Below are 27,068 nucleotides of genomic sequence, written 5' to 3' on the forward strand. Positions count from 1 at the left end.
ACTGGCTCTGGTCTACGGCAGGAAATAGATTAAACTGAGGCAACACTTGCGCTATTTTGGTTTCCTCTTCCTTCCGCTTGTTAAATATTCAGAGCGAGAGAGAGAGAGGGCGAGAGAGAGAGCGAAAGGGGACGCAGGTCGTTGAGGGTACTCCCCTTTTGGCTTCATCTTCGCACCGCATCGTGACAGCCAGCGGCATAAACTTTTCGAATCTTATTTGTAGAAAGAGAAAAAAATACCACAACTACTGTTGTTGCGGTTGGCCCCCGTCCGGCATCGGGTAACAATTTCCGCAGCCAGCAGCCAGCAGTTCTCCCAAAAGGCCCCCATAGGCCACGACACCACGAAACCCCACCACACCCTTGGCTCTGGTGTCTCCCCGACCTTTTGCCTTAAATAACTTTCAATTTGAGCCAAGAAGAACCGACCCGCGGTGCGGTTCTGTGCCTATTAACCGTATGCCAGCTCTCTCCTCCTCCTCCTCCTCCTCTCTCTGTGTCTCTCCATCAACTCCTGGGGTCGGGGAGGGGGCTGTGCGGTGCACAAGTCGACAATTTGTTGACTCGGGTTCCGGTGTGTTTATTAGTTCTTAGCCTCGGACTCACTCGCGAATGCAAATTACATGACTCCTCCTCCTCCCCTGGCCCCCCTCCAACAGATGGAGTGGCGACCTGGAGACCCCAACATGCTGCCAGTTTTCTTTTCTAAACGGAAATATTTTTATGAGAGGTGAAAGAAGAGGGGACAAGCTAATATAAGGAACTATTTTTAAGTGGGACTGTACTTTTCTCAGAAGAAAGAAACGGTACCAAGGGAGTAATATAGATAGATCGATCTTCAGCATTATTTTGTGATTTTTAAACAGTTCAATTTTATGTGAAATCTGTCCTTAGAGGATTAGTTTTTTGCAGTTAAGCGAAAGGTTCTGTAAAACGTGAAACGCGTCATGCGAAAGCGCCCTTCGGTCGGTTTTGCGCATCTAAAGTGAATAAGAAGTGCGAGTAATCGTTTGTGCATCGATAACATTTCACCACTATCGATTTTTAATCGAAATCAAATAAAAGGTACGTATAAATAATTCTCTTATTAGTGTTAATCCTTCCATATTCCTTCACGCTCTTCTTGTATCCCATTTTAAAAGCCACGTGCCCTCCACAAAAAACTGGACACTCAGAACTTTGAATGGGGATGGATCCTTCATGGCAATGGAAATTGTAAAGATGAAAGGCTGAAAGCGTTTCTTGAACCCCCAAAAAGTGCAGAGAAGAAGGCAGCAGGCAGCAGGCAGCAGGCAGCGGCAGCGTCGACAATGGCCAGAGATATCCTGTTTAAGGACGCTCCCTATTCGCTCATATTTGGCTTGTCGTTCCCCGTATAGAAAGTGGCGGTGTCATAAATTAAAACTTAAACTTTTGGAAATGTCAAGTATAAAACGGTAAATCTCCGCACACACACCACACACATACACTCTCTCGCCTCTGCCTGGAAATGAATTGCAGTAAAAGAGAGGAGCGAAGAGGGGGAGAGAGAGGGATTTGGGGGTCTTGGAGGAGGCTTCGGCTTCGGCTACGGCTACGGCTGCCACCCATTGAATGCGCATGTTTTAGTTGCGGGCTGCGTTTTTCACTTGCTGTTGGTGCCACACAGTCAGGGGTTGGGGGGGGTTTGGAGAGGAAAAACTATATGGAGGGGCAGTGGCAGACCCAAGAAAAAGCACAACAACAACAGCAGCAGCAGTGGTGGTGGTGGGGTAATATATAGGGAAAACTCCACCCGTTTCACATAAATTTGGGCAAAAGGCAAACTTACAGATTATCCGCATTTAGTTGTAAAGGTTTTCCCAACCCCCAGCCCCCGCCACCCGCCCACAAGCCCCCCCCTTCGGACAAAATGTGTTGTATTTCATTTTTGGCTCCATCTAGCAGCAGCCAGGGATCCTTCCACCTTCCATCCAGAGGAAAGTTTGCCTGGGATCCAAGGACTAGCGCCCTGTCGATGATTTACATTTGATTTACTTTCGCTGGACACTGGATTTCCCTCCCCAACCCTCCCCCGCAGGGCTCCTCCCACTCTAGCGTTTGAGTTTTTCCTCATTTACAATAAATTCTCATTCTCAAAATTTCTAATTTCTAATCATCATAAAATCTGATTATCATTTGCATAACTCCACGCCACGCCAGGCCACTCCGCTCTTGGCCAAGCACAAAACTTTGACACATTAAGCAGTCGGGCCCCCGGAATCGACAAATTTAAGAACAAGAAGCCAAAAAAATATTTAAGTAAAATTTATGAAAATTAAAAAAACTGGCAACAACTTTTCGGTCATTTGAAGAAATTTAATTGATCGCATAAATTCCTTTCGAAGGGCAGACAACAATTTGGGGAACTCCGGAGGGGGAACAACAAACAATTTATGTCAAATATTCCAAGGGACGGCAGGTCCAGGTGAAGGGAGGGTTTTGACATCAGGATGAATGAAGTGTAACCTCGCGGTTATAATCAAATTTCCAGCATAGGTTTCCACTCCTCGCCCTCTTGGGGTTTTCCCCCCTGTAGTTGGGGGAAATTGCCATCTTAATTTGAAAACAATTTTGTAACTTGCTTTTGGCTTGGTTTTCTCTTATTTTCTGTTGCTGTTTTTAGGCCACATTTTTTACACAATTTTAATTTTACGCATAAACATTCATTTCCCTCGGGGCTGGCACCAAAAGTTGTGACCAAGAAATATAGGAAAATGCTAGAGGATTACAGGGAAAGTGTGTTGGATTTTCTGCTTATTGTTTATTAATTAATGGATACTTAAGGGCAGTCGATAATTGTAGAGTTAGTAGAGAGTTATTTAGGAAGGAACGAAGGAGGGAAATATCTGGTGTTCCTTCAATGTTTCAACTATTGAATTTATAAGGTATGGCTTTCCATGCGTGATATTGATAATGTTAGATGTATTGTAGAAGGATTTATTCGGAAAATCATTCCTAATAAATTAGGAAAAAATAAAAGTAAATTAAATGAAGATTTTTGTTCTACTAATAAACATGCTGAAAGCATTCCACCCTAAGTACGCCCTTGTGCTGACATAATTATATATAATTCAAGGAATTCTTTGTAAAGATTTGTTAAAAATATACTATAGATATATTATCTTCCTCTTCGATTAAACATACATTGTTTGTAGCATTAGAAGAATAGTTGTATCAAAATATACCTAAAATGTTTTCAAAAACCTTTCAAAACCTCGTAAGTTGATTTCAATAAATTATTTGTATTCCAAAATGAATTTTAAATAAATCCCCATTTAATTCGCATATAATAAGCTTACACTTGGAGGATGATTCCTGATCCTACTTGGCAGACTTCTTTCATCACCGAAAATTCTGTAATTTACTAATGAAGAGTGCTTGAAGCACTAACACATCTTCCAAGACCCAGGGGGAGTCCACATGAAAGCCAAATCCCTTGGCTCTCGGTCACATGACCAAACAGAACTCCAATCCCTGGCAACTGGCTCCGCTCCCTGGTTGCCTTGCCACACAGTCAATGCCAACACACAAAGATGATGAATTTGGACATTTTGTGTGCGTTGCAAAGTCACTTGCTTAAAAGTTATTAGGGATTAAAGAGTTGAGGCGGCGGCAGCGGGGAGGCTGCTTCATTAGAGTGGAGGCGGGCCAAGGATTCGGACTCGGGGATTCACATGTGGCAAACAGACGGCCCCCAAGTCAGGGCCTGTGCAATGTTTACTTACCTTTGGTGCAAAGTTTTTGAAAATCCTAAAAGGAAATCACTTTAGACGCGTCCAAAGAGATGCAGTAAAGTTTCGTTAAACCATCTCTGGCCTCTCACCAAGTCCAACTCCTCTGCTCTCCTCCCCTCTCCAGCCACAAAGCCAAAGTTCTTCCACACCCTGAGACAGAGAGGGGGAAGTGTGAACGATTATGAGGAGCTGATAGAAGAAAGATGGGACTGGGGGATTCTCTCTCTTCTTGGGATGATGTTTTAATGTGTGCGGAACCCGCTGCCGCCCGTTTGGAACTTTTGAGACATCTTAATTCCTTTCGAGATAAATCAGAAATTTCCAAAACGAAAACCTCCCTTAGTTTTTCTTGTTTTTTTTTTCCTCGAAAATTTGTATTTTTATGTACAGTATTTTCTCTCTTTTTTTTGCAGAGAACGAACTTATGCATTTTTATGAGCTGCAAGGATCCTGCTCTCCCCCTCCCCCTCTCTCTGTCTCTGCCTCATTCTCCCTGTGGGTGGGTTTTATCCTTTCATAAATGGGTCCAACGGCAAACTGATTTATGCCACCGCAAGCTGCAGCTCTCTTGTTCTTCTGCTGCAGCTTCTGGCACTCTCGCCTCCTGCACACCGGAGCAGCTTTAGCTTTCCTCTGGATGTCGACGGCGGTGGGGCAGCAACAAAATAGCAAAACGACAAAACAGAAATTCCAGAAAACAACATAAAACCGATTGATTTATTTTGACAATGCTACCATGCAGTGTCGACCCCTATCCCAGGACTCCAGGTCCCCATCCCATCCCCAGAGCGTCGCCACGATCCCCCAAGCGGTAGAATACCCGTCCGACGGCGGCTGCCATTGTTTGCTCCCCATCCTCTGTCTGTGCATCCGTCTCTTTCTGCTGTCTGTGTCCCCAGTCCTCAGTGCTCAGTCCTCAGTCCCCACTCTCCACATCGACATGTTCCGTTCGCATTTCGGACTCCCAGCACCCTTCTCCGACCCCAAAACCCAATCTCTGGGCAAAAAGTTGTCCTCGTTGTCCGCTTTGTAAAATATTTTATTTGCACATCTTTCTTATTTTAATCCTTCATTGCATTCTGTTTGGTTTGGGGGCCTTGAGCCTTGGAGCTCCAACCTTCTCCTCCTGCTACCTCCTCCCTCCAATGCCTCCTGTGGGTGGGTGGAATCTGTGATGTGGTGGAGCTCTGGGGTTGGGGTATGTGGGTGCTGGTGGCGCTGCGTGTGTTTCTATGCTGTGGCAAATGGCCATAAAACACACGTTAATTACCCTCAAAGCAGCGTCAACTATTGCTGCTGCTCTTCTCTCTCTCATCTCTAGAAAGAAAGAAGAGAGAGATGTGGAGAAATGTTTGACATCGAACAGGGGATTATACCTTTGCAGGTCCTTAGAAGATTGGCTGGAAAAATTCTCTTAAGATACAAATTGGTCTAAATAAGTAAAGAATTTTCGGAAATAAAGCTAGGATTACAGGATTCCCAGATTCCAGATTTTCTAAACAAAAACCACCAATCTGATAGAAAAGAAATGTTTAAGAATGTTTTCAACACATGTTTTCATAGAAGATTGATGAGGAGTTCAAAGAACCAAAAATATTTCTTTAAATTACGTTTTGAAAGAAAATTTAACTAATGTCTGTCTATCATTTAGTCATTTAAGTCACCCAGGAAGTGACCCTTTCATAGAGGTAGATGTACCTCTCTTAAGAGAAATTCCATCGGTGCTTTAGCCATTAAAATGGGTTCCACTATATCTGGTTTTTCTGTAAAGAATATATGTCTTTTATTTATTTATCTGATTCGTAATATAGAATTAATTTTTGTCAGAATACAGAAATTGCAGTGTTCTGCTAATAAATTCGTTATATTGAAGACCTCGTTGTACGAAAGTACGTAATAGAGAAGCTGTAGTACTGGTTTCCGAGTTCATCGACTAAGGAATATAGATTCCATCAACTGTTTATAAGCAGATTCAAAATCTATCATTCAAAATACCAACTAATTTCCTTAAATCTCTTTGCACATTTAATTTATTTTCGAACTTGTACGATTTGATTAATTTTGATTCTAAAATCAAGCAGCTAATCATCTTGTCAAATGACTTTACCAAAAGGTTCTACGTCGACTACCACGAGGGCCAGCATTTGGGTTGTGACCTGCAGAAGACAAAGATCATTACAGATCGATCCCTTGAGATGCCGTTGAGGATGACTTACGTTCAGTAACGGGAAACGTAATACCAGCATCACCGCCACTAAAGCGAGGGATATCATTAGGGGCACTATGGGTATAAGGCTTGGATTAATGGACATCTCATATTAAAGGGGTTTCTAGGACGACTTACTGCAATCCATTGCGGGCCAACATTTGACGTGCCCGCTGTTGCATGATGGCCATTCGGCGATACTGTTCCGGGCTTATGGGCTGACGGAACATTCGGCCATTGGGATTGGCACGGAAGTTGTCGGAGAGGTCCTCCAGTCCCACGGGAATATTGGGATCGTTGTGGAAACCCATCGGATTGGGATTGCTGAAGATCTGTCTGGGACTTCCATGGCCTTGGCCAAAGTTGAGACTTTCTTGAGGGAGATTCATGTTGTTTTGATGGCCAAAAGTACTGTCATTAACGGTGCCTCCCTGACCAAAGTTCGCGACGTTTCCCTGACCAAAGTTCCCTACGTTTCCCTGACCAAAGTTCGCGACGTTTCCCTGACCAAAGTTCGCGACGTTTCCCTGAGCAAAAGGTCCATTGTTTCCTTGATCCAAGTGCCCGGCAAGTGGCATGCCGCCCATCTGTGCGGGTGGGTAGAACACCTCAGAGGGCAGCAGGTTCATCGAGTCCGTAAGCTGGGCGTATGTGGCAAAGTCAATCTCCATGCTTTGGTTCATAATTTGTTATTCAAAGAAAAAAAAAGAAAAAATTTTTTCTTATTTTAAAACTACGAAAGATTTTCGAATATATTCTGGAAATTTTTTCAAGATTTTTGAACGTACGGAGGGTTAGAATTGGAATGAGAATAAGCCAAAACTGTGAGAGTGCAAAGAGAAAGGAATGCTGATGGGAATAAAGTGAAACAAAGATGAGGATTCGAATGAGGGAAATATTTTCATCATGTAGGCGAATGGAAAAATGTCAAATAGAAAAAATTCGGCAAAAAATCTTTCCCTTTCAGAGGGAAGAAAAGCAGGGCCGTCTTTCCACAGAAGACCACGGAGGATGCACATCTAAAAGAAGCCCAGCCCCTTCGTAAAGTAACCTTTGACAAGAAATTCTATTTAGATGCATTATTTAATTGTTAATAACCAAAATATCGAATACAATTTCCAAAGACTTGTATAAAAGCACGCCAGTTCTAGTTTCTTTTTTTTAAAAGTACGTATTGCCATTTCCTTGGGACTGATGGTGGTAGCCTTGGGACTCGTTACCGCCCAGACCAGGCAAAGAGTTGTAACCGTAGTCGCCTTGTCCACTGCTTTGGCCGCCACGCTGTTGTTCCATGGGAGAACTGCAAGACGGGAATAAAATAAACGTGGTAGCTAGTAAATACCCAAGATCTTAGACTTACTAAAGACCATTGCGAGAGTTCATCTCTTTGAGCATCTTATTGTATCGCAGGGGACTGCGATAGCCGGGTCCACCAAAGGCAGCGCTGCCTGGCTGGCCGCGGGACTCCTCCTGTCCATAGCCATTGGACTGGACATACTCCTGGCCTTGTCCCGACATCTGGCCCATGCCCTCGAAGCTCATGCCGTAGCCCTATGGACGGGACAGATTAGGGTATTCCCCGAACTCAGCCACCTTCGGGTCTTACCTCCGGGGGCTGGCCATCGGGAATGGACATGCCATAGCCCTGCATCGATTGGTAGTTGGTGCCGTTACCATTTCCGTACTCCATGACTAGTATTTATTTATTTTTTTTTTTTCGGTAAAAATTTACGAAACTTTTGTTTTGTTACTAAAAAATTTTGATGTTTTTAGAATTTTATCTAGAGGTCTTTACACTCCGAAATCTGGATTACGAATGAGCATTTTTGTAACACAATTCGGTTGGTCGAATGTACTGAGAGTTTGTCCGATTTCATGGATGGTTTGATGTGGAAATTTGAACGAAAAATATGGTTTCCTTTTAACAAAGTGTTTGAGAATTTCTTTGGGTTTACTGCTGCCCAAAAAGAGATAAAAATTCCTCAAGAAAGAGTTGAATCCTAACCGATTTGGACACCTTATCTGGGCCAACCATATTGCAGACGAAGTTTCTACTGAGCAAAAAAAAAATAGTAGAATCGCCATAAAGGAAATCAAAGCGAAGGGAGGCGAACTCCTACCTCGAGGAGCAGCAGCAATGAATATGCAAACGGCTGAACGTCGCCGAATAATTAAAATCGAGAAGCAGCCGGAGCCTTGCCTTGCCGGTTCTTTGCTAGCCGGATTAGAGATACCGGCAAACACTTTACGGCGGACAATTAAGTGCGCCTCCGTAATCTGTCTGTCGTAATTATGGCGACGCGGCGTGTATTTATCTGCGGCAATTAACGCCAAGTCCCAGCCCCAGTCCCAGTCCCCGCCCCAGACCCATTCCAAGCTTCTGGAAACTCCTCGCATATTTCACATCTCCGAAGATGGCCCCCAGACACTTGAGAACTTTAATTAAAACTAGATAAAGGACCATTGCAGCGGCAGCAATCATAGTTTATTCAACGTATTGCTGCATTCAAAAAAGGATTCATTCATTCATTCATTCATTCGCATGGCTTCTGCACCACAACGATGAAGAAATTCTCTTCGGGTACAATCATCAGCTCGTGGTTGAGGGTGCGCAAGCGTAGAGCTGTCAATTCGTTCGAGGAATCCAGTTTCTGGACCATCTTGGAGCCCTTCGCCAGCAGATTGTTGGCCAGGGCAGCATAGTGAACGGTCAGGGTGTACTCCATTGTGGTCTTGATGGGTATGGCAAACGCATCCACGATTATGATGCCCGACACATTCGGAAAGTTTGAGTAGCGCTTGAGGATCTCTTCGATTTCAGCCGACATCTTGTAGCAAAATATATATACATATATTATTTAGGGGCTCGACTTAGACAAATATCTGTCCATTGCTACGATTTCGATTTTCTCTTATAACTTTCCCCAATCTAGCCAGCCTTAGATCCCATGAAAACCCATGGAACCAGCCTCCAAAATGACAACATTTTCCATTCGCAAACGTACAATATTTCAAAATTAGTACAACAAATTCGAAATATCGTAATATGTATTTAAATTTGATAGCTTGTGTATATGGCTTTAATACATTAATCTTTTTTTGGTCCGAATTCTTTCTTACGTTTAAAATATACAATATAATCAAAGTCGGGTTCAGCCAGGTAATCAACCCAACCCAATCTTTTGTTATCCAACCATAGAAGGCTCCGCTGTAAGTACCGAATGTAAGATCATTCTTTTGAGGTATTCTTAATATGGCTTTCCTAATTTTCGATAGCTCTACCAGCAATATCTGGGCATGGACCCGGCTATCACAGTTCCCTGAGACTCTCGTAATGGACTCTAGTGAGTGGATACTTATATTTTCAACTTTCTCTCGCCTTTACCTTAAGTTCAGCCCAACAGTTGCTCCTAGAACTGCACGCAATCACAGAAGAAGTATAGTTCTTTACCAGTTATTGGGGACCATGTCGGACTCAACGGAGGAGCAGGAAGAAAAGTAGGCCATTCTGGCCAATCTGCATATCTACAACAAGGAGACACATAAAACCAAAGCTGGAGAAGCTCATGTGGGGCAGAAACCATGCCCCAGACCCTGGACACTGGGTGCTAGGTGACTTATGAGTCAGGCTCTTCAGCGCTTGCAGATCCTTTGATTTCCCTTTATTTGCTGCCACTCAGCCGGAGCACAGGAGACCTCTGCTTTGAGGGATACCAATTGTAATTCCCTCAACCAGGCCTGGACATGGATCATGTCATGACCTAACCATGGTCATGGCCGAACACGAGACAGAGACCATCATCGACCGCTATCCCTCTGGACTCCTGCGCATGGATGCCGTCAATTCGGGGCCATTCTTGCTCTTTTGGAACTCAACTCCTGAAACTGCCAGCTCTCGTGGGCGATAGCTAGGGACTTGGTGCAATAACCTCAAAGCTTTATTCCTACCACGAACCCTCACAGAGCGGATCCTCAAGTCAGTGTTTAATATTTGAAGGGAAATCTGAATGTGGGTGAACAATATATACTTTAAATACAATCGGGAATGCAAAGTGGACCAGGTGAAGATTGTAAGTGATCGCAGATCGATTTCCAGCCGTGGTTTTCTATGGCAGCCTGGGTTTAGGCATTCGTAGCGCCTCATCTACTTCGAGGCTTTGGTGGGATGTTTGGAGCAGCTTCCTTGGTACAATCTGATGTCAGTTAACCGTTTTAACGCCGAGAGCAGTATTTAGTATGTCCAATTTTCAACCATGAAATTGCAGAAGTCTTTAGAAGAGAAGTTGAAACAACTTCTTCGGTTCCAGGTGGTTGATAAGCCATTCCGGAGCTGTCTAGCCTTTGAAAGTCCCTGAAGAAGGAAGAAGAATTGTGTGTCCTTGCAGCATATTTCAAATCAAAAGCAGACTTCTTAGTATATTAATTTCAATTTCAGTATGCTCTCTTGGTGGAGATATGTGGGTATTTTGTTGTTGATGTTGCTTTGCAGAGCTATTCCCTGGTGAAATGATATTTTTTTCAGTGAGTTTTTCTTCAAGAGAGTGGAGCATATATCATTCTTAAAGATCATTTGTATTTGTCTTAGTTGCAAGACTTCAATCACATTTTGCATTAATTTAAATCGTAAATCTATTTCAGCAGTTTGGGTCTATTCCCTGCCCAAAGCGAAGGGATCACTAGCCGAGGTCTTCACATAGAAAATGCCCCTCTTATGCAGCGCTGGCTCTCCAGCCATTTGGACGGTCTGTCGCTGGCTCTGGTCGCACTGCCACCGACCATTGTCGCGCGTGCAGGGCGTGCCCCAGAATCCCTTGGGGGAATTGATGGACTCGGCGAACATCGCGTAGGAGCGGATGTGTGAGCATCCCAGATAGTAGCAGCTCGGCTGAATGGTGCCGTGGTTCGGGTAAAAAGTCGCACTGCCTGTGGGCCGGCGGAAGCCGAAGTTGACACTCGTGTGCATGGACTCCACGTATTTGGCGTCCGTGGGATCGATGCGGAACTCGGCGCTACGATGCCGGAACTTGGGACCCGCCGGATCCAAGGCGAAGATGGTGTTGACCTGGTCGGGCTTCAGTCGCTTCCCCGCGGATCCGGCAATCTGGGCGCCCAGCGAGTGGCCGATGAGGTACATGCTGTCGAAGCTGGCGCCGTACTGGCGGTTCAGGTTCCTCGTAAACTGCGCCAATTGGGCGCCAAAAACCTCGATTAGGCCCACCACCGAAAAGTAGTTGACATTCGCTGAAGAGGCACTCCAGTCGGCCACAATCACATTGTATTCTCCGCGCTTCAGATAGGCGTTCTTCACGTCCCGATTGAAGGAGCCACGCGACTGACTCATCCAGCCGTGAATCATCAGCCTGGTGGGCAGGGAGGCATTGAACCCGGAGTGGCGCCACTTCTTCTCGCTGCTGAAGTCCAGCTCTCGGCCGCACTCGGGAAACTCCCGCTTGAACAGGTAGAACTGCATGCGGGGCTTGTGGCTGCCGAACGGGTTCAGATTGCCAGCAATCTTCTTGATGAAACTCAGATCCAAGAACGATCCAATGCCCCGGGACTCACTTAGATCCTTGTCGCAGGTGTTCCACTCACAGTGCTCGGCGCCCTCGTACTCATCGTCCAACGAGGCCAAGATATCATCCGATTCTGGCTCCTCGGAGAAGGACGATCGCGAACCGATACCATCTGGCATTTCATCCTCCGCTGGCAGCATATCCATAAATGCACTCATCTCCATGTCATAGTCGCCCCCGAGATCGTTCTGGCCGATGGAGGGTTTGCCTTGAGCTACAGATCAGATAGGTTAGCATATTGCCTTTCATATTCCCACGCAGATAATGCTTACCATATTGTGCTGCCAGCAGCAGTACTGCAAATAGTTGGGTCCACATTCTAAGTCGATTTATTAGATCAGCTGCAACGATCGAAGCTATTAGTTCCACTGACAATTGCACTCTGTTGCTCGGCTCTAATTTGCCAGTTCGTTTTATAGGAGTGTGCCTCCATCGCCAGAGAGAGCCCCGATGCATTCCGATAGTTCAGCACGTCACTCCGCGACATTAGCATCAGATCAAATCGATTGGGAAAAAGAGCGCCAGCCCAGGTTTATGGCAGTGCTGTGGTCTGCGAAGGGGGTTTTCGCGAGGAATATTGAAAGGTTTATTGCAATAATATATTTACGGTTGTTCTTAATGGTTCCCTCTTGAGTCCTTGGAAGAGGGAGAGAGGTTTACACCTCTCGATTTTCATTGGAAAAGACTACTGCTTACCCATGGCTAGTCGAACGAGCAGACCCCCTCCAATGCAGCCACTGCCTGACGTTTAGTTCCCAGCTGTTCTGAGGCATTGCCCACTGATTTTTTTGTAGCATTCATACTCTAATGGCACGCGTTTCTTCCCATTCAGTAAGCTCAACGATAACGTGTTCAGCTTTTTGTATTACCGGTTCCACATGCATTTGATGACGTAGCACTGGGCACCAGATCGTATGGGAAATTCTCAGCGAACTCAAAAAGTAGCTGCAAAGTGAGCAAAAAAGCGTCGGCTATTGGCAATTACAATTATCATCTGGGCGTTTACATCCACTGATTATAGAATCACATTTTCAGAGTCACCTAACTCGCAAAGTGAATTGCCGCGATTTAAAGTCAATTGCGCGGGTCATCTAATTGGATTATGTACAAATCGGGGAAATATCACTTGGGGCGCATAATTAGAGTGATAATTCGTCTGTCACAGATTGCATTGTATACTGCACTTATGTGCATTTGTATATGTATTTTAATTGCAATTTCAGTTTATGGCGATCATTTACCGATAATATCAAATATCTGCTATCGATATCTTCCGAAAAATGGTGGCTTACAACATTAGTTGCTCTTTTCCTGATAGAATCTAGATTTATAAGCTAATCTGGAATTAATATACACGGTGTCTAAACTGGAAATCGTGTCTACATCATTTTTCGATTTTAAAACTCTTAAAACTTCAAAGAAAAAATTGATGCTGGAATGGGCACGCTACCATCAGGACGATCCACAGGACATACCGAATGAGCAGCCAGGGACAAAGGAAAAGTGAGTTGGCGGTGGAGAAAGAGTCGATGGCGCAGTGGGGTTCTTCAATGTGGACCAGGCTATCGTCTATGATAGATGGATGGACATCAAGGACAAGACTCCCTGAACTGTACAAGATTATCAACATCAAGAAGGAGGACCTTTGGGCTAAACAGGAGAGAATTATGAGCCTGGGGATCTAGCGGCGCACATCATACAAAAACTGAACGTACAAAAAAACAATCATACAATCGTACAATCAACAATCACGCTGAAAACCTGCGCTATTACAGCCTATAGGGTATGAGCAGTAAATAAGCGGATGATCTTAAATGCAAACAGTAACAATTATTACGGAATGGTAAGTAATTATAACAATATAAATATTTATTAAAATGTACGCACACACTATCGCACGCAGGCTATTCAATGTATCGATAAGATCAATCGACATATTTTATCACAGCCAACTTAACATTGAAGAGAGTCACAAAAAAATTGTGCTTAAAAAAAATAAATTGCTGAAGAAAAGGAGAAGTGTAAGTAAACAAAGTATATGGATAGATATATAGAAATATAAGCAAACATCTACACTACCGGTCCACTCACAGAGAAATACAGTAACGAAAATGAACAGCCAGGCAAGCCACGCAACCTCTTCGTCTTCCGTCGCCGCGAAGAGACGCCACACCGCCGAGCCAGTGCCGGTGCACATCTTTGGCAAACAAGTCTTGGCTGACATGAAGAGCCTCTGCATGGACCAGCTCTTCTCGGACATCACTTTCCTCGTGGAGGATCAGCGCCTGCCGGCGCACCGCATGATTCTAGGAAAGCGCAGCAAATACTTCTACGCCCTACTCTACGGTGGCATGTCTGAGTCAAAAAAAGATGTGATTCGGCTGGAGGTGCCGTTGGAGGCATTCAAAATAATCCTGGGCTACCTTTACTCGGGCACTCTGCCCATATCCCAACTGGACGTGAATGCCATTTTAAAAGTGCTCGGTTTGGCCAATATGTATGGCTTGCTGGAAGTCGAGACGGCCATATCCGAACATCTGCACCAGAATCTGGACGTCAGCAATGTGTGCATGATCCTGAATACAGCGCGCCTATTCAATCTTGCCGACTTGACCATGAAATGCCTCAATTTCGTGGACAGTAATACGAGCGCACTGCTCGCGCACGAATCTTTCCAAATGCTCTCGAAGGAATCGCTTGAAGAAATCCTGCGACGGGACACTTTGCTTGCCCACGAACTGCAAATTTTTCGGATGGTATGGAGCAAATAATGCAGCAGCCACAATCGTAACGAGGACATCAAGTCGTTGGTCTCGCTTGTACGTCTCCCTCTCATTTCTCTGCAAGACCTGGTGAATGTGGTGCATCCATCTGGAATTATCCACCCGGATGCAATATTAGACGCCATCAAAACAGCGTCCATTCCTTCGAATCTGGCCTACCGTGCCGCCGTACATCCACTGGTAAATGTGGCCTCAGAAACCCATGAGGCACGTCGTTTAACTGTGAAATCTATTGAGATCGTCAAGCTGAAGTTCTGGTGCATAATCAATAATATCGAAGTCGGGAGTACTCAAAATGCACTCTCGCTCAACTGCACCGTAGAGGTCTCTTGCAACATGACCCACTGGGTGGGCGTAGGAAAAATCAGATTTACAACATCAAAACCAACCCACAATATCCACTTCGCGCGCAGGCCTGTTCGCTACATTCGCATCGTACATCCAGAGAGTGGACGCATGGACATTTTAAAGGATATGCCAATTTTAGCCCTTTTGAACACTTTTGCAATATAACAACATTTCCTAGATGATCGATCGACTTGAAGACTGTTGGAAGTATCGACCCCTGACTGAAGATCTAACGACTTGTTCCTTTTCTTTTTCTTTAAATGGATTTTTGTTATTTTAATTTACTTTAACTCTAATTAATTTCTCCCAATGGATTAAATTCGTATAACTATAGAGATATACATACAGCATTTTTGTTACTTAACATAAGATTTGTCTTGTTCGATTTCCAAGAATGCGAGAAAGTTGACCCACACCCCGGACAACTATCGGAATCAGGACAGTGCCAGGTGTCCAAGTCCTATCGGCATCGTAGGACATTGGTTGACATTTTCTTGTGGGGATGAATATGTGTTGTCAATGGCTGTGCTAAAGTATGTATGCGCTAAATTATTCACTCCCTTGGAACTCCTTTCGCGATTGCTACAGATGGCTGCGGATCCTCTTCTACAGCAGCTGAACTAGGGGCCATGGATTGTTTGGCCGTGTTTGTCCCTATTTTGCTGGAAAGTATGTCAGGTCCTGGTGCAACACAATGACCGTCAGCCGAGCAGGTGGGGCAGATACCAAAACCATCCAAGATCCAATCGTCTTTACTTGTTGCTTTGAGACGCCTCCAAACTGTTTTTGCCGAAATTTCGAAGGAACTTTTTTGGACGCCGTCTTACTTGTACTTACAATACGCCCGCAAAATCCGATTTGTATACCAATCAGCTGTTGTGCACTAGCACTAACAGGTGCTCTGTTAGTGTTAAACGCAACTCTGTTAACCTATATCAGTATTTATGTGGTGACTGTTAGGCGCGGTAATATATGGTTTTTACAGGCGAGTTAAGGGTTAAGGGGTGTCGTTTTACAACACTCGTTTTCTCGTACCAACAACAACATAAACAAAAACAAAGAACAATTTTCCAGGGAGATAGCCGCTACGCAACGCGGCTGCCAAATCAATATAGAAAATGAGCATAGACGACGTCATCTATGTAATCTGCCTGCTGGCCTGCATCGGGGCCGGCAATTATGTGCGGAAGGTGCGCGATGAGGCCCAACGCAAATTGGTATCTACGGCACTGGGTGTGATTGTGGTGGTCATTGTGTCGGGCCCGCTCCACAGCCTGCATTGCATTGCATCCTTGGCCTTGGGCACCGCCAGTGTGCTGCTAGTGCATCCAAGGTGAGTTTCTGCATAGATAAACGCATCTAATTATGATAATTACTTGGGAACTTATCCTCCAGCAAATGCCATTTGGTTACATTTCTCATAATGTTTGGCTACCTGGTGTTCTTCCGGCTGTTTGACTTCTACTGGAGCATTCCTGGGCACACGAACATGATACAAATGATACTTACACTTAAGGTTAGTTGCATAATAATGAGGTGATTGATTTCACGCTTCACTTTCTGCGCCAGGTCTCGGGTGTTGCCTTTGAAAAAACAGCCGCCTGGAAACGCATACGCGAAAAGGATGAACAGGACAAGAACGCTCAGCGGGACGTGAACAGCGAAAGTCCCATTGAGATCACCGACTACGATCTGGAGCTGCAGCAATTGACAGCCGCTGAAATAGTGCACTATAGCTTCAATTACATCGGGGTTCTAACAGGTAGAGAACATTTGAAATCATTTGGATTCACAGTATGCTGATATCAAAGTCCACCTCATTGAGTGGCTGCCGCAATTACTGATAGAAAACGTGTATCTGGCATAAGAACACGACTTCCACAAGTGCTGTAAACGATGATCAAACGATAGACTAATCTCAAAATTCTTCTTACCAGGCCCCTACTATCGCTATCGCACATATAGGGACTACTTTGATATGCCATTTAAGACGCATGCCCCGTGCATTGATGCCACCATTGAGAAGCTCAAATGTGCCTCCTTCTACTGCGCCCTGTATCTGGCCACCAACTACGTTTGGCCCCTGGATGTGAGTCCTTTTGCGCCTCAATTCACAGCCCATTTAATACATTCTCCCCTTTCCAGTATGCTTTGAGCGATGAGTTCTACAATGATCGCTCATTTGTCTACCGGCTGCTGTATGTGTGGCCCACCTTCTTCACATTCCGGGCACGAATCTACACGGGTCTGACCCTCAGTGAGTGCGTCTGCACAATGGCCGGGTTTGGGGCCTATCCGGACGAGGCTGATGCCAACAATGGCGAGGGACCCCGCAAGCGCTATCAGCACTTGAAACGCGATGCCGACAAGCATACCTACAACTTTACCACGATTGTCAATACCCGAGTGATGGAAGTGGAGCGATGCTGGACCTTCCGCGAGGGCATGAAGCACTGGAATGTCTGCGTGCAGTACTGGCTGGCCGTCAATGTCTACAAGCTGTTTCCCAGCAAGAAGTACAGGTGGGTGATGAGAGTTCTGTGGTTATATGATGCTATGAAAATGCATTGGTACTGTTCCAATGATAATTTCATAGCGTTGTAGACCGCTTTTGTGGCTTTATTGCTAGTTGTATTGTATACTCGCTATTGTAATTGTTCTTTCCATTGCCACTGATCGCAGGGTTGGCAGGTATTCAACCGTAGTGTTGATATTTATAGATCTCTCGTTCAGTTTCCGTATTAACATGCTCTTGAAAACCTTTTAGAACGGGTGCCACTCTGCTCTGCTCGGCCTACTGGCACGGATTCCGGCCGGGACACTATTTCTGCATCATGGGCGCTCCCTTCTATGTCTCCCTGGAGGATATGTGGAACAAGCTGGTGCGCAAGGATGCCACTGGCCCGGTACGGACCGTCATCGATGTGCTCTTCTGGATATTCAAGTGGTTCGCCTTCAGCTACTTGGGCGTGGCCTTCCTGCTCTCCTCGTTCGGCAACATTTGGCGTTTCTATAGCTCTGTGTATCACATTGGATACATCTGCTGGGCGGCGATGATTGGACTCGGCTTTATCCTCACAAACCAAAGGAAGGCAGCCGAACGTCGCAGGCAGAAGCGTGCAGCTGGTGGAGACACTGCTGCAGTGGAGGAAAAGAAAGCGCAGTGATTTCTATTGGATTAGCTTTAAAAGACAGTTCAAATACAAAAGAAGTCACCCAATTGTTAAGTGTTCCATTAAGTCCAATGGTAGAGACTGCAAACGTCTTCGCCACTACATGGCTAAATTTCTATTATAAACGACACCGATCAAGGCACCATTTGCTTGTTAAAGTTCTAAAGTTATATTCAACAATATCAGGCCCAACTATGTACATTTATGTAACTACTTCCATGTCTAACAGTTAAAGCCTACCTTCCATATGCATAACCATCCATATTTTATCCGGGAAAAGATGATGATATTAAATGATATTAGTTTGTAGATCACATATGTTAACCAAAATAAAGTGAATCCTAATGTAACAAAAATCGCTTCTGCTTGGGTTACCCCAATCCATAATCGATTTACTCATTATTTAGCTTAAGTTCTCTTCTTTTTTTTTATTGAAAATACTCGTAAGTAAGTAATTCTATGATTTTACACAAGTCTTGCTTATCGAAAAATTCGAGATTTACACAAATGGATTTGTTTTTGCGGTCAGGATAAAATTAAAATTCGAGAGTAAATTTAATTAATTTTCTGGGAAATTTTAGGTGTAAGTGTAACTATAATTGTAAAATGATTTAGGGAGCCTTTTTGTGGGTGTGTGTATGTGTGTGTGTATTATATTCGATACCAGCTCGAATTTGGTCTAAATTCAATGCGTTACGATTTCAGTTTGTGTGTAATAACAATTTAGTTCGAATATGGGTAGCATGGCAAGAGATTTCCTGTTGCTGTTGTTGCGAATGGGGCTGCTGCGGAAGGATATCATGCCGAGGATGGCTCATCGGTGACCAGAGAGAGGCGACGCTTTACATCCTGTGTGGTGTTGTAGGCGCCGCAGTGCACGCACTTGAGTCCGATGAAATGAAATTTGGTTTTGCAAGTCTGAAATACAAAATAGAGATAGAGATATCCCTACCTTAGGTAGACACTCGACGCTCACCTTGTGACAATCGTTGCAGAAGATATGCACTCGCTGATTCTCGTACTTGAGCGTCACGGGCATGCGTAGGGCCTGATCGTCCAGATACTCCCACAGCGCCGTCATGTCGATCAGCGAGGTCTGGCAGGTGGGGCAGGTGTAGTGGCCTGAGGCAAGGAGCTGATCGAAACACATCTTGTGCAGCAGATGGCCGCAGTCGGGAATGTGGCAAGGAATGCGCGAGGTGTGTATGTCGCCCAAGCAAACAGGACAGTGCGACCGGGAGATGTTTTCCACGCACTGGAAAACGAAAACGAAAACCAAAACAAGGAACGCTCCATTAATTAAAGATTCAAATCTGCTGCGAATTGCTGCGGCCAATTAATTAAGTTATCTGTTGAACAGTTTTGACATTCATAACCACTCAACTAAATCGCGAGCCACAAAAAGCAATTAGGCAACCGGTTTCGGCTATGAATTGACACAAAATTAATATGCAAGCTGGCGATTTCTTTGATCCGCTTTCAAATTACGCGGAGGTCAATCCACATGTATCTATAGTTGGCGCTGAAAGTGCTTTTAACTTGGGGGAGTGGACTCACCCGATGGCCATCGATCTTCAGCTGGATGGGCAGACACATGTTGCAGACCTCGCAGTGAAAGAAATTGTCAGCGCCGCCAATGCGACAGATGCCACAGCCATGACAATGATATTGCTGCTTGTCCGCGTCATCAAATAGATTGCATATGAGGCATGTATACTGCAAAAGAGGAGCACGGTTATCCAAGGAATCACTTGGAGTAAGGCATAGCACGTTACCTTGCCAAATCTCACGCCACAGTTCTCGCATTGCTCTTGCACCGTCTGCCGCGTGTTGCACTCGGAACAGATGAGTTCTGTGAGTGTCTTCCGATCGAAGTGATGGGTCTCGTTCTCATCGTGGCAGAACCGGCACTTGTAGAACTTATTGCAGCACGGAGTCTAAAAGAAAGCCAAGAAATCGATTATGGAATGGAAAATTAGTTATCCTACAGTAAATCTGAAAATATTCCGCCTTGAGTTTCCACAGTCAAGGACTGAACAAACATAATTCATTAGCAGGCGTCGCGGTGACACATCTACTAATTCTCAAATTGAGTTGCTAATCAAAGAAATCTGCCTGGAAACGGAGCACAAAATGAGTGACGTCTGGGGGGCTCAAAAGCAAATCAATCGTTTGGCGTCGGATCCACTGGTCTGCTCTTAGCATTATCATAAACATTGCAGTCGAAAGCAAAGGCTCTCCTGCGTTGTAGGAATTATGGAGCCCTAATCAAATCAAAATCACTTGTAAAGATCCCATACGATACCCCAAAGCTACCCGTGTCGTCGGTTCATTAGATGTTTGCTAATTGATTCGCCCGACCAATTATCAACATTTGGTTATGATAAAGATAAAGACCAAACGTATTTGGTATTTGTGTGTTCATATGGATCAGGTTTCGGACTTTGTCGCGGAGTAGGGTTAAAGATGGATTTAGTTTATAATTTATCTGTTATCTACCCCTCGTCACACGTTTCTACGTGTCTGCTATGTTACTTACAAGACCCAAGAACTCTTGCATTTGTTCTATTTATACTATGTCAAAAGTGAGACGCCCACAATCGTAATGCTATATCTGGTACAGCTCTCCACCTCGTACTATCTTTGAGGATTATTTATAACTTTAACAACCTTTTTTTTCGTATATGTATGTATGTATTCTGGTATTCTTTCAACTTTGCTGTGATGATAACACTTGAAATACAGAAAACGGAGTAGAAGCATCTTTAAATCCGGTTTCTTTGTGTGTTTCTCCTCCATCCCAAAAAAAAGAGGGATTTTATGGCTGTGTTTCACTAATGATCATATTATTTCTTTCCAGAATACATATATTTGGCCCAGACAAAGACAGAAGTTAAGTAACAGCAAGGTTCTATGATAAATTAATACAAGATCTCTGAAGAATATATACAGACTCGTACTCGTACTCGTATTTGAGGGGTAAGTAATGGCGGGCATTGCTCCACTTGTGTTCTTAACATTGAGCTTAAATCCACAGGTATGCATAAATTAATTTCACGCATTGTTCAGCTTACAAAAACACACACACACACCCAGTATAAATATTAAGTATTTAAAACAAAACAAAAACTCCACCTGATTCAACATTTCAGTAAAATGCAAATACTGTACGGTTTCTCATACGTTGGAAAATTCTGTCTCCTGGAATATTACGAGTGTTAGTATCACATTATTCCACTGGTTGTAATACGTGTACATACAAAAGCAGAAGCAGATCGAAAGACCCTTAAAATTGTGAGATATTTAGGACAGATTTGGGCGCAGTACGGCTATACGTGACATTTTTTTTTAGGGAGCTATAAAGCTTGGAAGTAAATTTCTGTTATATCATAAAAAATTCTTCATTTTTACGATGAGTTGTACTCAGGAATTTGTATAGCAATTTCATTCTTGAAGATGCTACTCTGAATATTACTTGAAATTGTGAAGATCTCTCCCAAATCATGATGATCAAAAACTTTTCCATTTCCTATACGTGGCATTTATTTAGAGAGCTATAAAGCTTGGAAATAAATTTCAGCTTTATGATGAAAAATTATAGTATACTGAGGAATTTTGTAAAATGATCAGCCCTTCCCTTTGACTCGGTGATGAAATCCTCAATTCGACTTAATCGTTTGGAATTTGAGATTTCATCCCGTTTTATCACATTGATTGTAGAGTCAATCAATGATGTTTGATTTTTAAGCAAGGTTAATAGGTGATCTTCGTTATCCTTAACCTTTGCTATAGTTTCCGACATTTCTCGGGCATATGTTGAATCTAATACGCCAAATAGACTGCTTGCGATGTTTCCAATGATGTCCAGCGGTGCCCTTTGCCTCCGTGTTCTTGCTATTAGTGTATTTTCAGCTTGCAGGTCCTCTTCTATATGTTTGACGTGCTGATACATACTGGTGCATGCGTCTACTAGTTGAAGTTGTGTGCATAGATGTCCAATTTTTGTAGTCCCCATGGTGAATGTGTTCATGTCTTTCCAATAGGGCTTTAAATTGTAATAGACAATGATGGTCCAATCAGTTGTCGCAAGTTGGCTGGTTCCTACTCTTTCAAAGTATATACCCGGTTTTGATCCAAGCTGGGTTATGTTGATTGACTGTGCCATCGCTAACGGTACCAGCAACAACATTACAAACATTGTCATGGTTAACGACAATTTATTCGGCTGTGTCCTTTTCCTAGGCTGTCTGTCCTCGGATGATTCTTCGTTTTCTGATGGATCATCTATCGGATGTTTATGTGTGGGTTCCTCTTCGTTGAATAGTGGAGCTACATGTTGGATCTCTCGTTTGAAAATCCCCTTTGCCGTTTTTACTTCCACCACTCGTACAAAATTGTCCTTGCCATGAAACAATCGAATGATTCTTCCTAGTGGCCATTGTAATACTGGTGTATTGTCTTCCTTTAGTATTACTAATGTTCCTTCCTTAATGTTAGCCGAAGACTTCCTCCACTTTTGACGCTGTTGCAACTGCTGAAGATATTCATTGGACCATTGTGTCCAGAATGAGTGCTTCAACTTTGACACTGCTTGCCATCGATTTCCTAGCGTCTTTGGCTGCTGGGATGGCTCTCTGTCAGCTTGTGCGGTTAACGGCTCTCCTATCAGGAAATGCCCTGGCGTTAGTGCTGTTACGTCGTTTGGGTTGTCAGATATCGGTGTTAATGGTCGAGAGTTTAGTATGGCCTCTATTTCGACTATAACCGTTTCTAACTCCTCATAAGTTAGATTTGCCGTCGTCACATTTTTTAAGAGGAGATGTTTGGCAGATTTTAGTGGAGCTACATGTTGGATCTCTCGTTTGAAAATCCCCTTTGCCGTTTTTACTTCCACCACTCGTACAAAATTGTCCTTGCCATGAAACAATCGATTCCTGAATACTTGGAATTCTAAAGATCTCCACCCTCATTATGATCATCTTCCTAATTGAATTTTGAAAAATTTTCCATTTCCTTTCACATTTTCCAAAATTTTCCTGCCTGTACTTCTACTTTCCCTTGCATTGAGTCATACGTGGCATTTATTTAGAGAGCTATAAAGCTTGGAAATAAATTTCAGCTTTATGATGAAAAATTATAGTATACTGAGGAATTTTGTACAGCAATTTTATTCCTGAATACTTGGAATTCTAAAGATCTCCACCCTCATTATGATCATCTTCCTAATTGAATTTTGAAAAATTTTCCATTTCCTTTCACATTTTCCAAAATTTTCCTGCCTGTACTTCTACTTTCCCTTGCATTGAGTCATTTTTTCTCCCTCACCTACATAAATATTATCGTATATCAACTGTACGGGTATCCCATACCCTACTTATCACCTCTCAATAATTATGTCTCTGGTGCCTCCTAATTGGCAGAGTAAAGACCTGGGATATTACCGGGAGAACGATTGCTTTATGTGCATACACAATTTCACATTGTTCATAATTTTTTAGACCCACCAGCAACAACCACAAAAAGTAAAGAAGATATACATACACGCATTATTTGCCCAGATCAATGGAGAATGGAGGTGTTAAATGGGCGCTCGCCTCACTTGCCGGCCTGCCCACTGGAAATTCTTTCACTGTGAATCGGAACAGACGCAGGGCCGATCCGGTTTAATTTGTTGCCAGACCAGTGTCTACTTAGATCCGATGGACAGACCTTCCCCCTTGGCTGTCCGCGCCATTTCCGTGCAAATAGTAATTCCATTCAATTGAAATTACATAAAACACTGGAGGTACTCGTTTCTGTTTAGACTTCAGACACTTTATTTGCTTGGTTTGTTTAAAAACATATAAATAAAGCTTTGAATACCATTTTGGGGGCTGGAGCTATAGCAGCACTTGGACGACAGCAAAAGTACCAGATGGCTTCTGGCGCCAACATTACTTTCCCTCAAAATGTGCGAAATTCTTCGACTTTAAAAGGTGATTTGATGGGAATTTCTTGCCCGCAAATATATAGAAATGGATATTGGGAATAATTGAAATGGTTATCCATAGAAAGCCGAGTTCCCCGAAAGAACCCTCGATAAGTAGGGGTATTTTTATGCCATGGTTAATCCCTGGGAGCCAAGCTCTTGTTCAATTCTAATCGAATGACTAAGAGCACCCTTTGATAAAGAATTGTTTCGAAATTCTTTGGTAATTTTTTTTACTGTCCCGTTAGACCCGCATATTGAGTCAATTTATATTAATATGAAATGCGTTTCGTTATTAATACGTATATCGTGGGGAAATATTTATTGAGACATTTATTTCCGCTGAGGCCTAAAGAATTTTCCTCTTCTAGAAAAAGTGTTCTTTTTATTGAGCAACACGGAATTCCATTATATCCAGAGAGTTGTTTCATTTAGAAACTTTTCTTTCAGAGGTTTCCAAGCTCTTCATCAATCACTGGCTCTGAAGACCCTCTTAGCTCTAAAGTATTCTTCCAATTAATGAAACAAAAAAGATGAATGTATTCCTTATTTTCTGGGCATGTTTCCCACTAGCAATTCCACTATTTCGTTTGGTATATTTTCTCTCAGAGATTCCTGAACGTGTTCATAATTTGTCCTCTATAGTCAGTATGATAAAGACACTTACCACAAACATGGCACGTCGCTTATAGTGTGCACATCCAAAGCGCAATGACTCCGGTGTTGTTGGCGTCGCATTGCTGCACTTGTTGTTGCAACTATCGTTATTGCCGCTGCTGGTGGTGAAGCGTGAAAATTGTTCATGTTGCTGGGGTTCCACTTCCATGCAGCAGTGGCTGCTGTCGACTGTAGCGACAGTTTCGCTAGCCTCCGAGGCGGTTTTTGGCTGGGAGATGATGTGGCGACGCCAGACAATGGCCGGTGGCTCCTCCTCGAGAAGGAGACTTGGCGTGGACTTGGATTTTCGCATCTTCACGTATGTTGGAAAATCGCCCGTCATGATTGTAGGCGGCATAATCAGCTGTAGACGTTGCTCTTGTTGTGTTGCTGCTGCTATCTGGGAAACAGGAACAGTAACAGGCGGAGATAGAGACGGAGACGGAGACGTACGCGGAGCATCATCAGCAGCAGCAGCCTCCAGTGAGGTCGCTCTCGACGACAGCTTTGACGATGAATTTAAATTGACTTGATTGGGTTCTTTTGTATTGGTAGATATTTGTACATCAATGTGGTTGTACTTGTTGTGGCTTTCATTGAGAGATATTCGGCGCTGCCTCTGGCGATTCTTCATTCTGTTGCAGGAGCACGGAATCGAAATCTACAGATACTTTTGTATCTTCTCTTTGTTTTCCTACAAGTATGCTGCCGTTGCAGTTGTCTTTGTTAATTGTTGCCTCTTCAATTGCTGCCGTAGCATTTAAATTATTTTCTGCTGCTTCTGCTGCCGCGGCTGCTGTTGTGACATAGACTTTGTATCCGCCTCATCGATGGCCGGCCGCAACGTGAGTGGACTCCAATCCTCTCTCTCTCTCTCTCTCTCTCGTTCTCTCTGTGTGTGTGCTTTCCACTGGTATTATCCCCAAACTTTCATTTATGCAACAGCTCCGCTCCTCCTTAGGCATGCGAAGCGCGTAGTTGTCAAATTTTTTTGCATCTGAGACAGTGGTTGGTTGGAAAGCGAACGACGATTAAAATGTGTGTGGGAAAGTGTTAACTGCCTGCTTTTTCCCCGCCCCATTGTTTAAGCACAGATTAAGCAAATTAAGCAAAGTGAAGCGTTCAAAACCACAAAAAAAATGACCAGAGAATACATCAATCGGTGAATCCCCGCGGGACAACTTTAATGTTTGACTAAATAAACGTATTACAAAAAGCGTAAAAAGCAATAAATCTAACTTTCAATGTTTCCCAGCCCCGTATTTGTATGGAAAGGCCATCAAAATTAGATAAGAATTATCTTGATTTTAGACGCTTTTCTTTGGCTTTTCGTAGTATATGCAAATGGAACGGGGACCCTGAGCCATGTGAGCTCTGGGGGATTTAAACGTCTAAGCTAAATGGGTTTTTAGATATTTTTCACACTGCCTTGACACACAGTGCAGCTGTAGGGATCGCGGATCATGGATCGGGGATCCATACACCAAACACTTGTTAACATAAACCGGCGCACGACTCTGCAAAACTTTCGCTCTGCTAATATTATGCTATGGCTGAAAGGAGGAAGAGGCACGGAAAACACTACACCGCCAGATGAGCTTTTAGTGGTGGTGGTAGTATTATCTGTGTGTGCATCTGTATCTCTCCCGCCCTCTCTCTCTCTCTGCCAGTGGGTCTCTGTTGTCATTATCGTATTGTGGTTATTCCTATTTGCATAGCCGCTGAGAGCAGAAAAATCGTTGTTGAATCTCTTGTTTATTCAGTTTGTTTTTCGCAATTATCAAAAAGGGGAGCACAGCCGCCAGCGACAATAAATATTGAAAGTGTGCGAAATATTACACACGTAAACCAGTCCCGCCAAAGAATCGCAAAACGAAAACGAAACTCTAAACTTGATTTTGGTTTTCAATTATTAAACATTTCATGGTTTACGCACGCACACGCACAGTAGACACACTCACACACACACACACACACACACACACGCGGTGTGACACTCGCTCATTGACACACAAATTGCAGTCGATCAAACAAGACAAAAACGCATTAAATAAATGGTCACGATTTCAATGTAAACGGTTTCCAAAAGTTTCCAATACAATCCAATCCGCAAAATCCAAACCGCCTTCAACATGAAGTTTGGTTTGGCAGTACATGCGAGTACGAGTACGGCTCTGAATGCGTGCATTATATATTGGTTTTGTGTTTTTTTTTGAAAAACCGATTTCTTGTCTAACGTGTTTTTTTGTTTTTTTTTTTATTTGATTCGCGACTTCTTCGCTTAACCGCTTATTGTGATTTTTGCTGAAATTCAGCCTTTAATTATAATTTTGCTCATTCGTTAATTATAATTTATTAGCAATAACAGATATACTTGAAATTAAGACGAAACGCACAGCACAACACAACACACCACACCACACAGATCCGCAGATCGCAGCTCTCGGATCGTCAATTGAATTGAATAGCCACGGCGACGGCAACGCCAACGGAGACGACACGGCGTCGACTGTAATATAGATCCGCGTTCAACGACTCCAGCAGATCCGCTTCGAGCGCGGCGAGCTTCGATTCTCTACTGAACAGAGCCGCCGCCACGCCACCGT

At 43.6% G+C, this 27,068-nt stretch overlaps 7 protein-coding genes and 1 pseudogene across 7 annotated transcripts; 3 read left to right on the forward strand and 5 right to left on the reverse strand.

The window, feature by feature from the left end:
• Positions 1-5,756: 5,756 nt before the first annotated feature.
• On the reverse strand, positions 5,757-6,674 carry LOC6593615. Its single transcript, XM_002018948.2, has 3 exons — positions 6,099-6,674; positions 5,971-6,035; positions 5,757-5,910 (listed from the first exon to the last, which is right to left on the reverse strand). Exons 1-3 carry the CDS (start codon positions 6,641-6,643, stop codon positions 5,858-5,860), a joined length of 663 nt encoding a protein of 220 aa, XP_002018984.2. The 5' UTR covers positions 6,644-6,674; the 3' UTR covers positions 5,757-5,857.
• Positions 6,675-7,024: 350 nt separating this feature from the next.
• Positions 7,025-7,708, reverse strand: LOC6593614 (metacaspase-1). The gene is made up of 3 exons (XM_002018947.2): positions 7,567-7,708; positions 7,321-7,511; positions 7,025-7,260 (listed from the first exon to the last, which is right to left on the reverse strand). The coding sequence occupies exons 1-3, from the start codon at positions 7,648-7,650 to the stop codon at positions 7,122-7,124; spliced, it is 414 nt and encodes a 137-aa protein (XP_002018983.1). The 5' UTR covers positions 7,651-7,708; the 3' UTR covers positions 7,025-7,121.
• Positions 7,709-8,465: 757 nt separating this feature from the next.
• On the reverse strand, positions 8,466-8,851 carry LOC6593613 (dynein light chain roadblock-type 1). The gene has a single exon (XM_002018946.2). The coding sequence runs from the start codon at positions 8,786-8,788 to the stop codon at positions 8,495-8,497; it is 294 nt and encodes a 97-aa protein (XP_002018982.1). The 5' UTR covers positions 8,789-8,851; the 3' UTR covers positions 8,466-8,494.
• A 204-nt stretch (positions 8,852-9,055) lies between these two features.
• LOC6593612 lies at positions 9,056-10,268 on the forward strand (annotated as a pseudogene).
• Positions 10,269-10,511: 243 nt separating this feature from the next.
• On the reverse strand, positions 10,512-11,892 carry LOC6593611 (phospholipase A1 2). Its single transcript, XM_026987134.1, has 2 exons — positions 11,806-11,892; positions 10,512-11,747 (listed from the first exon to the last, which is right to left on the reverse strand). The coding sequence occupies exons 1-2, from the start codon at positions 11,849-11,851 to the stop codon at positions 10,609-10,611; spliced, it is 1,185 nt and encodes a 394-aa protein (XP_026842935.1). The 5' UTR covers positions 11,852-11,892; the 3' UTR covers positions 10,512-10,608.
• A 1,752-nt stretch (positions 11,893-13,644) lies between these two features.
• On the forward strand, positions 13,645-15,288 carry LOC6593610 (BTB/POZ domain-containing protein 9). Its single transcript, XM_002018943.1, has 3 exons — positions 13,645-14,173; positions 14,381-14,664; positions 15,253-15,288. Exons 1-3 carry the CDS (start codon positions 13,645-13,647, stop codon positions 15,286-15,288), a joined length of 849 nt encoding a protein of 282 aa, XP_002018979.1.
• A 440-nt stretch (positions 15,289-15,728) lies between these two features.
• On the forward strand, positions 15,729-17,831 carry LOC6593563 (lysophospholipid acyltransferase 7). The gene is made up of 6 exons (XM_002018942.2): positions 15,729-15,997; positions 16,060-16,180; positions 16,234-16,426; positions 16,602-16,753; positions 16,810-17,186; positions 17,432-17,831. The coding sequence occupies exons 1-6, from the start codon at positions 15,783-15,785 to the stop codon at positions 17,829-17,831; spliced, it is 1,458 nt and encodes a 485-aa protein (XP_002018978.2). The 5' UTR covers positions 15,729-15,782.
• Positions 17,832-18,281: 450 nt separating this feature from the next.
• Positions 18,282-27,001, reverse strand: LOC6593562 (RING finger and CHY zinc finger domain-containing protein 1). The gene is made up of 6 exons (XM_026987133.1): positions 26,859-27,001; positions 24,473-25,459; positions 19,613-19,774; positions 19,395-19,553; positions 18,814-19,092; positions 18,282-18,755 (listed from the first exon to the last, which is right to left on the reverse strand). Exons 2-6 carry the CDS (start codon positions 25,094-25,096, stop codon positions 18,636-18,638), a joined length of 1,344 nt encoding a protein of 447 aa, XP_026842934.1. The 5' UTR covers positions 25,097-25,459; positions 26,859-27,001; the 3' UTR covers positions 18,282-18,635.
• Between the last annotated feature and the right edge of the window lie 67 nt (positions 27,002-27,068).

Source organism: Drosophila persimilis, unplaced genomic scaffold (genome assembly GCF_003286085.1).
Source record: "Drosophila persimilis strain 14011-0111.01,24,50 unplaced genomic scaffold, DperRS2 tig00000124-arrow-pilon, whole genome shotgun sequence".
Lineage (NCBI taxonomy): Eukaryota > Metazoa > Arthropoda > Insecta > Diptera > Drosophilidae > Drosophila > Drosophila persimilis.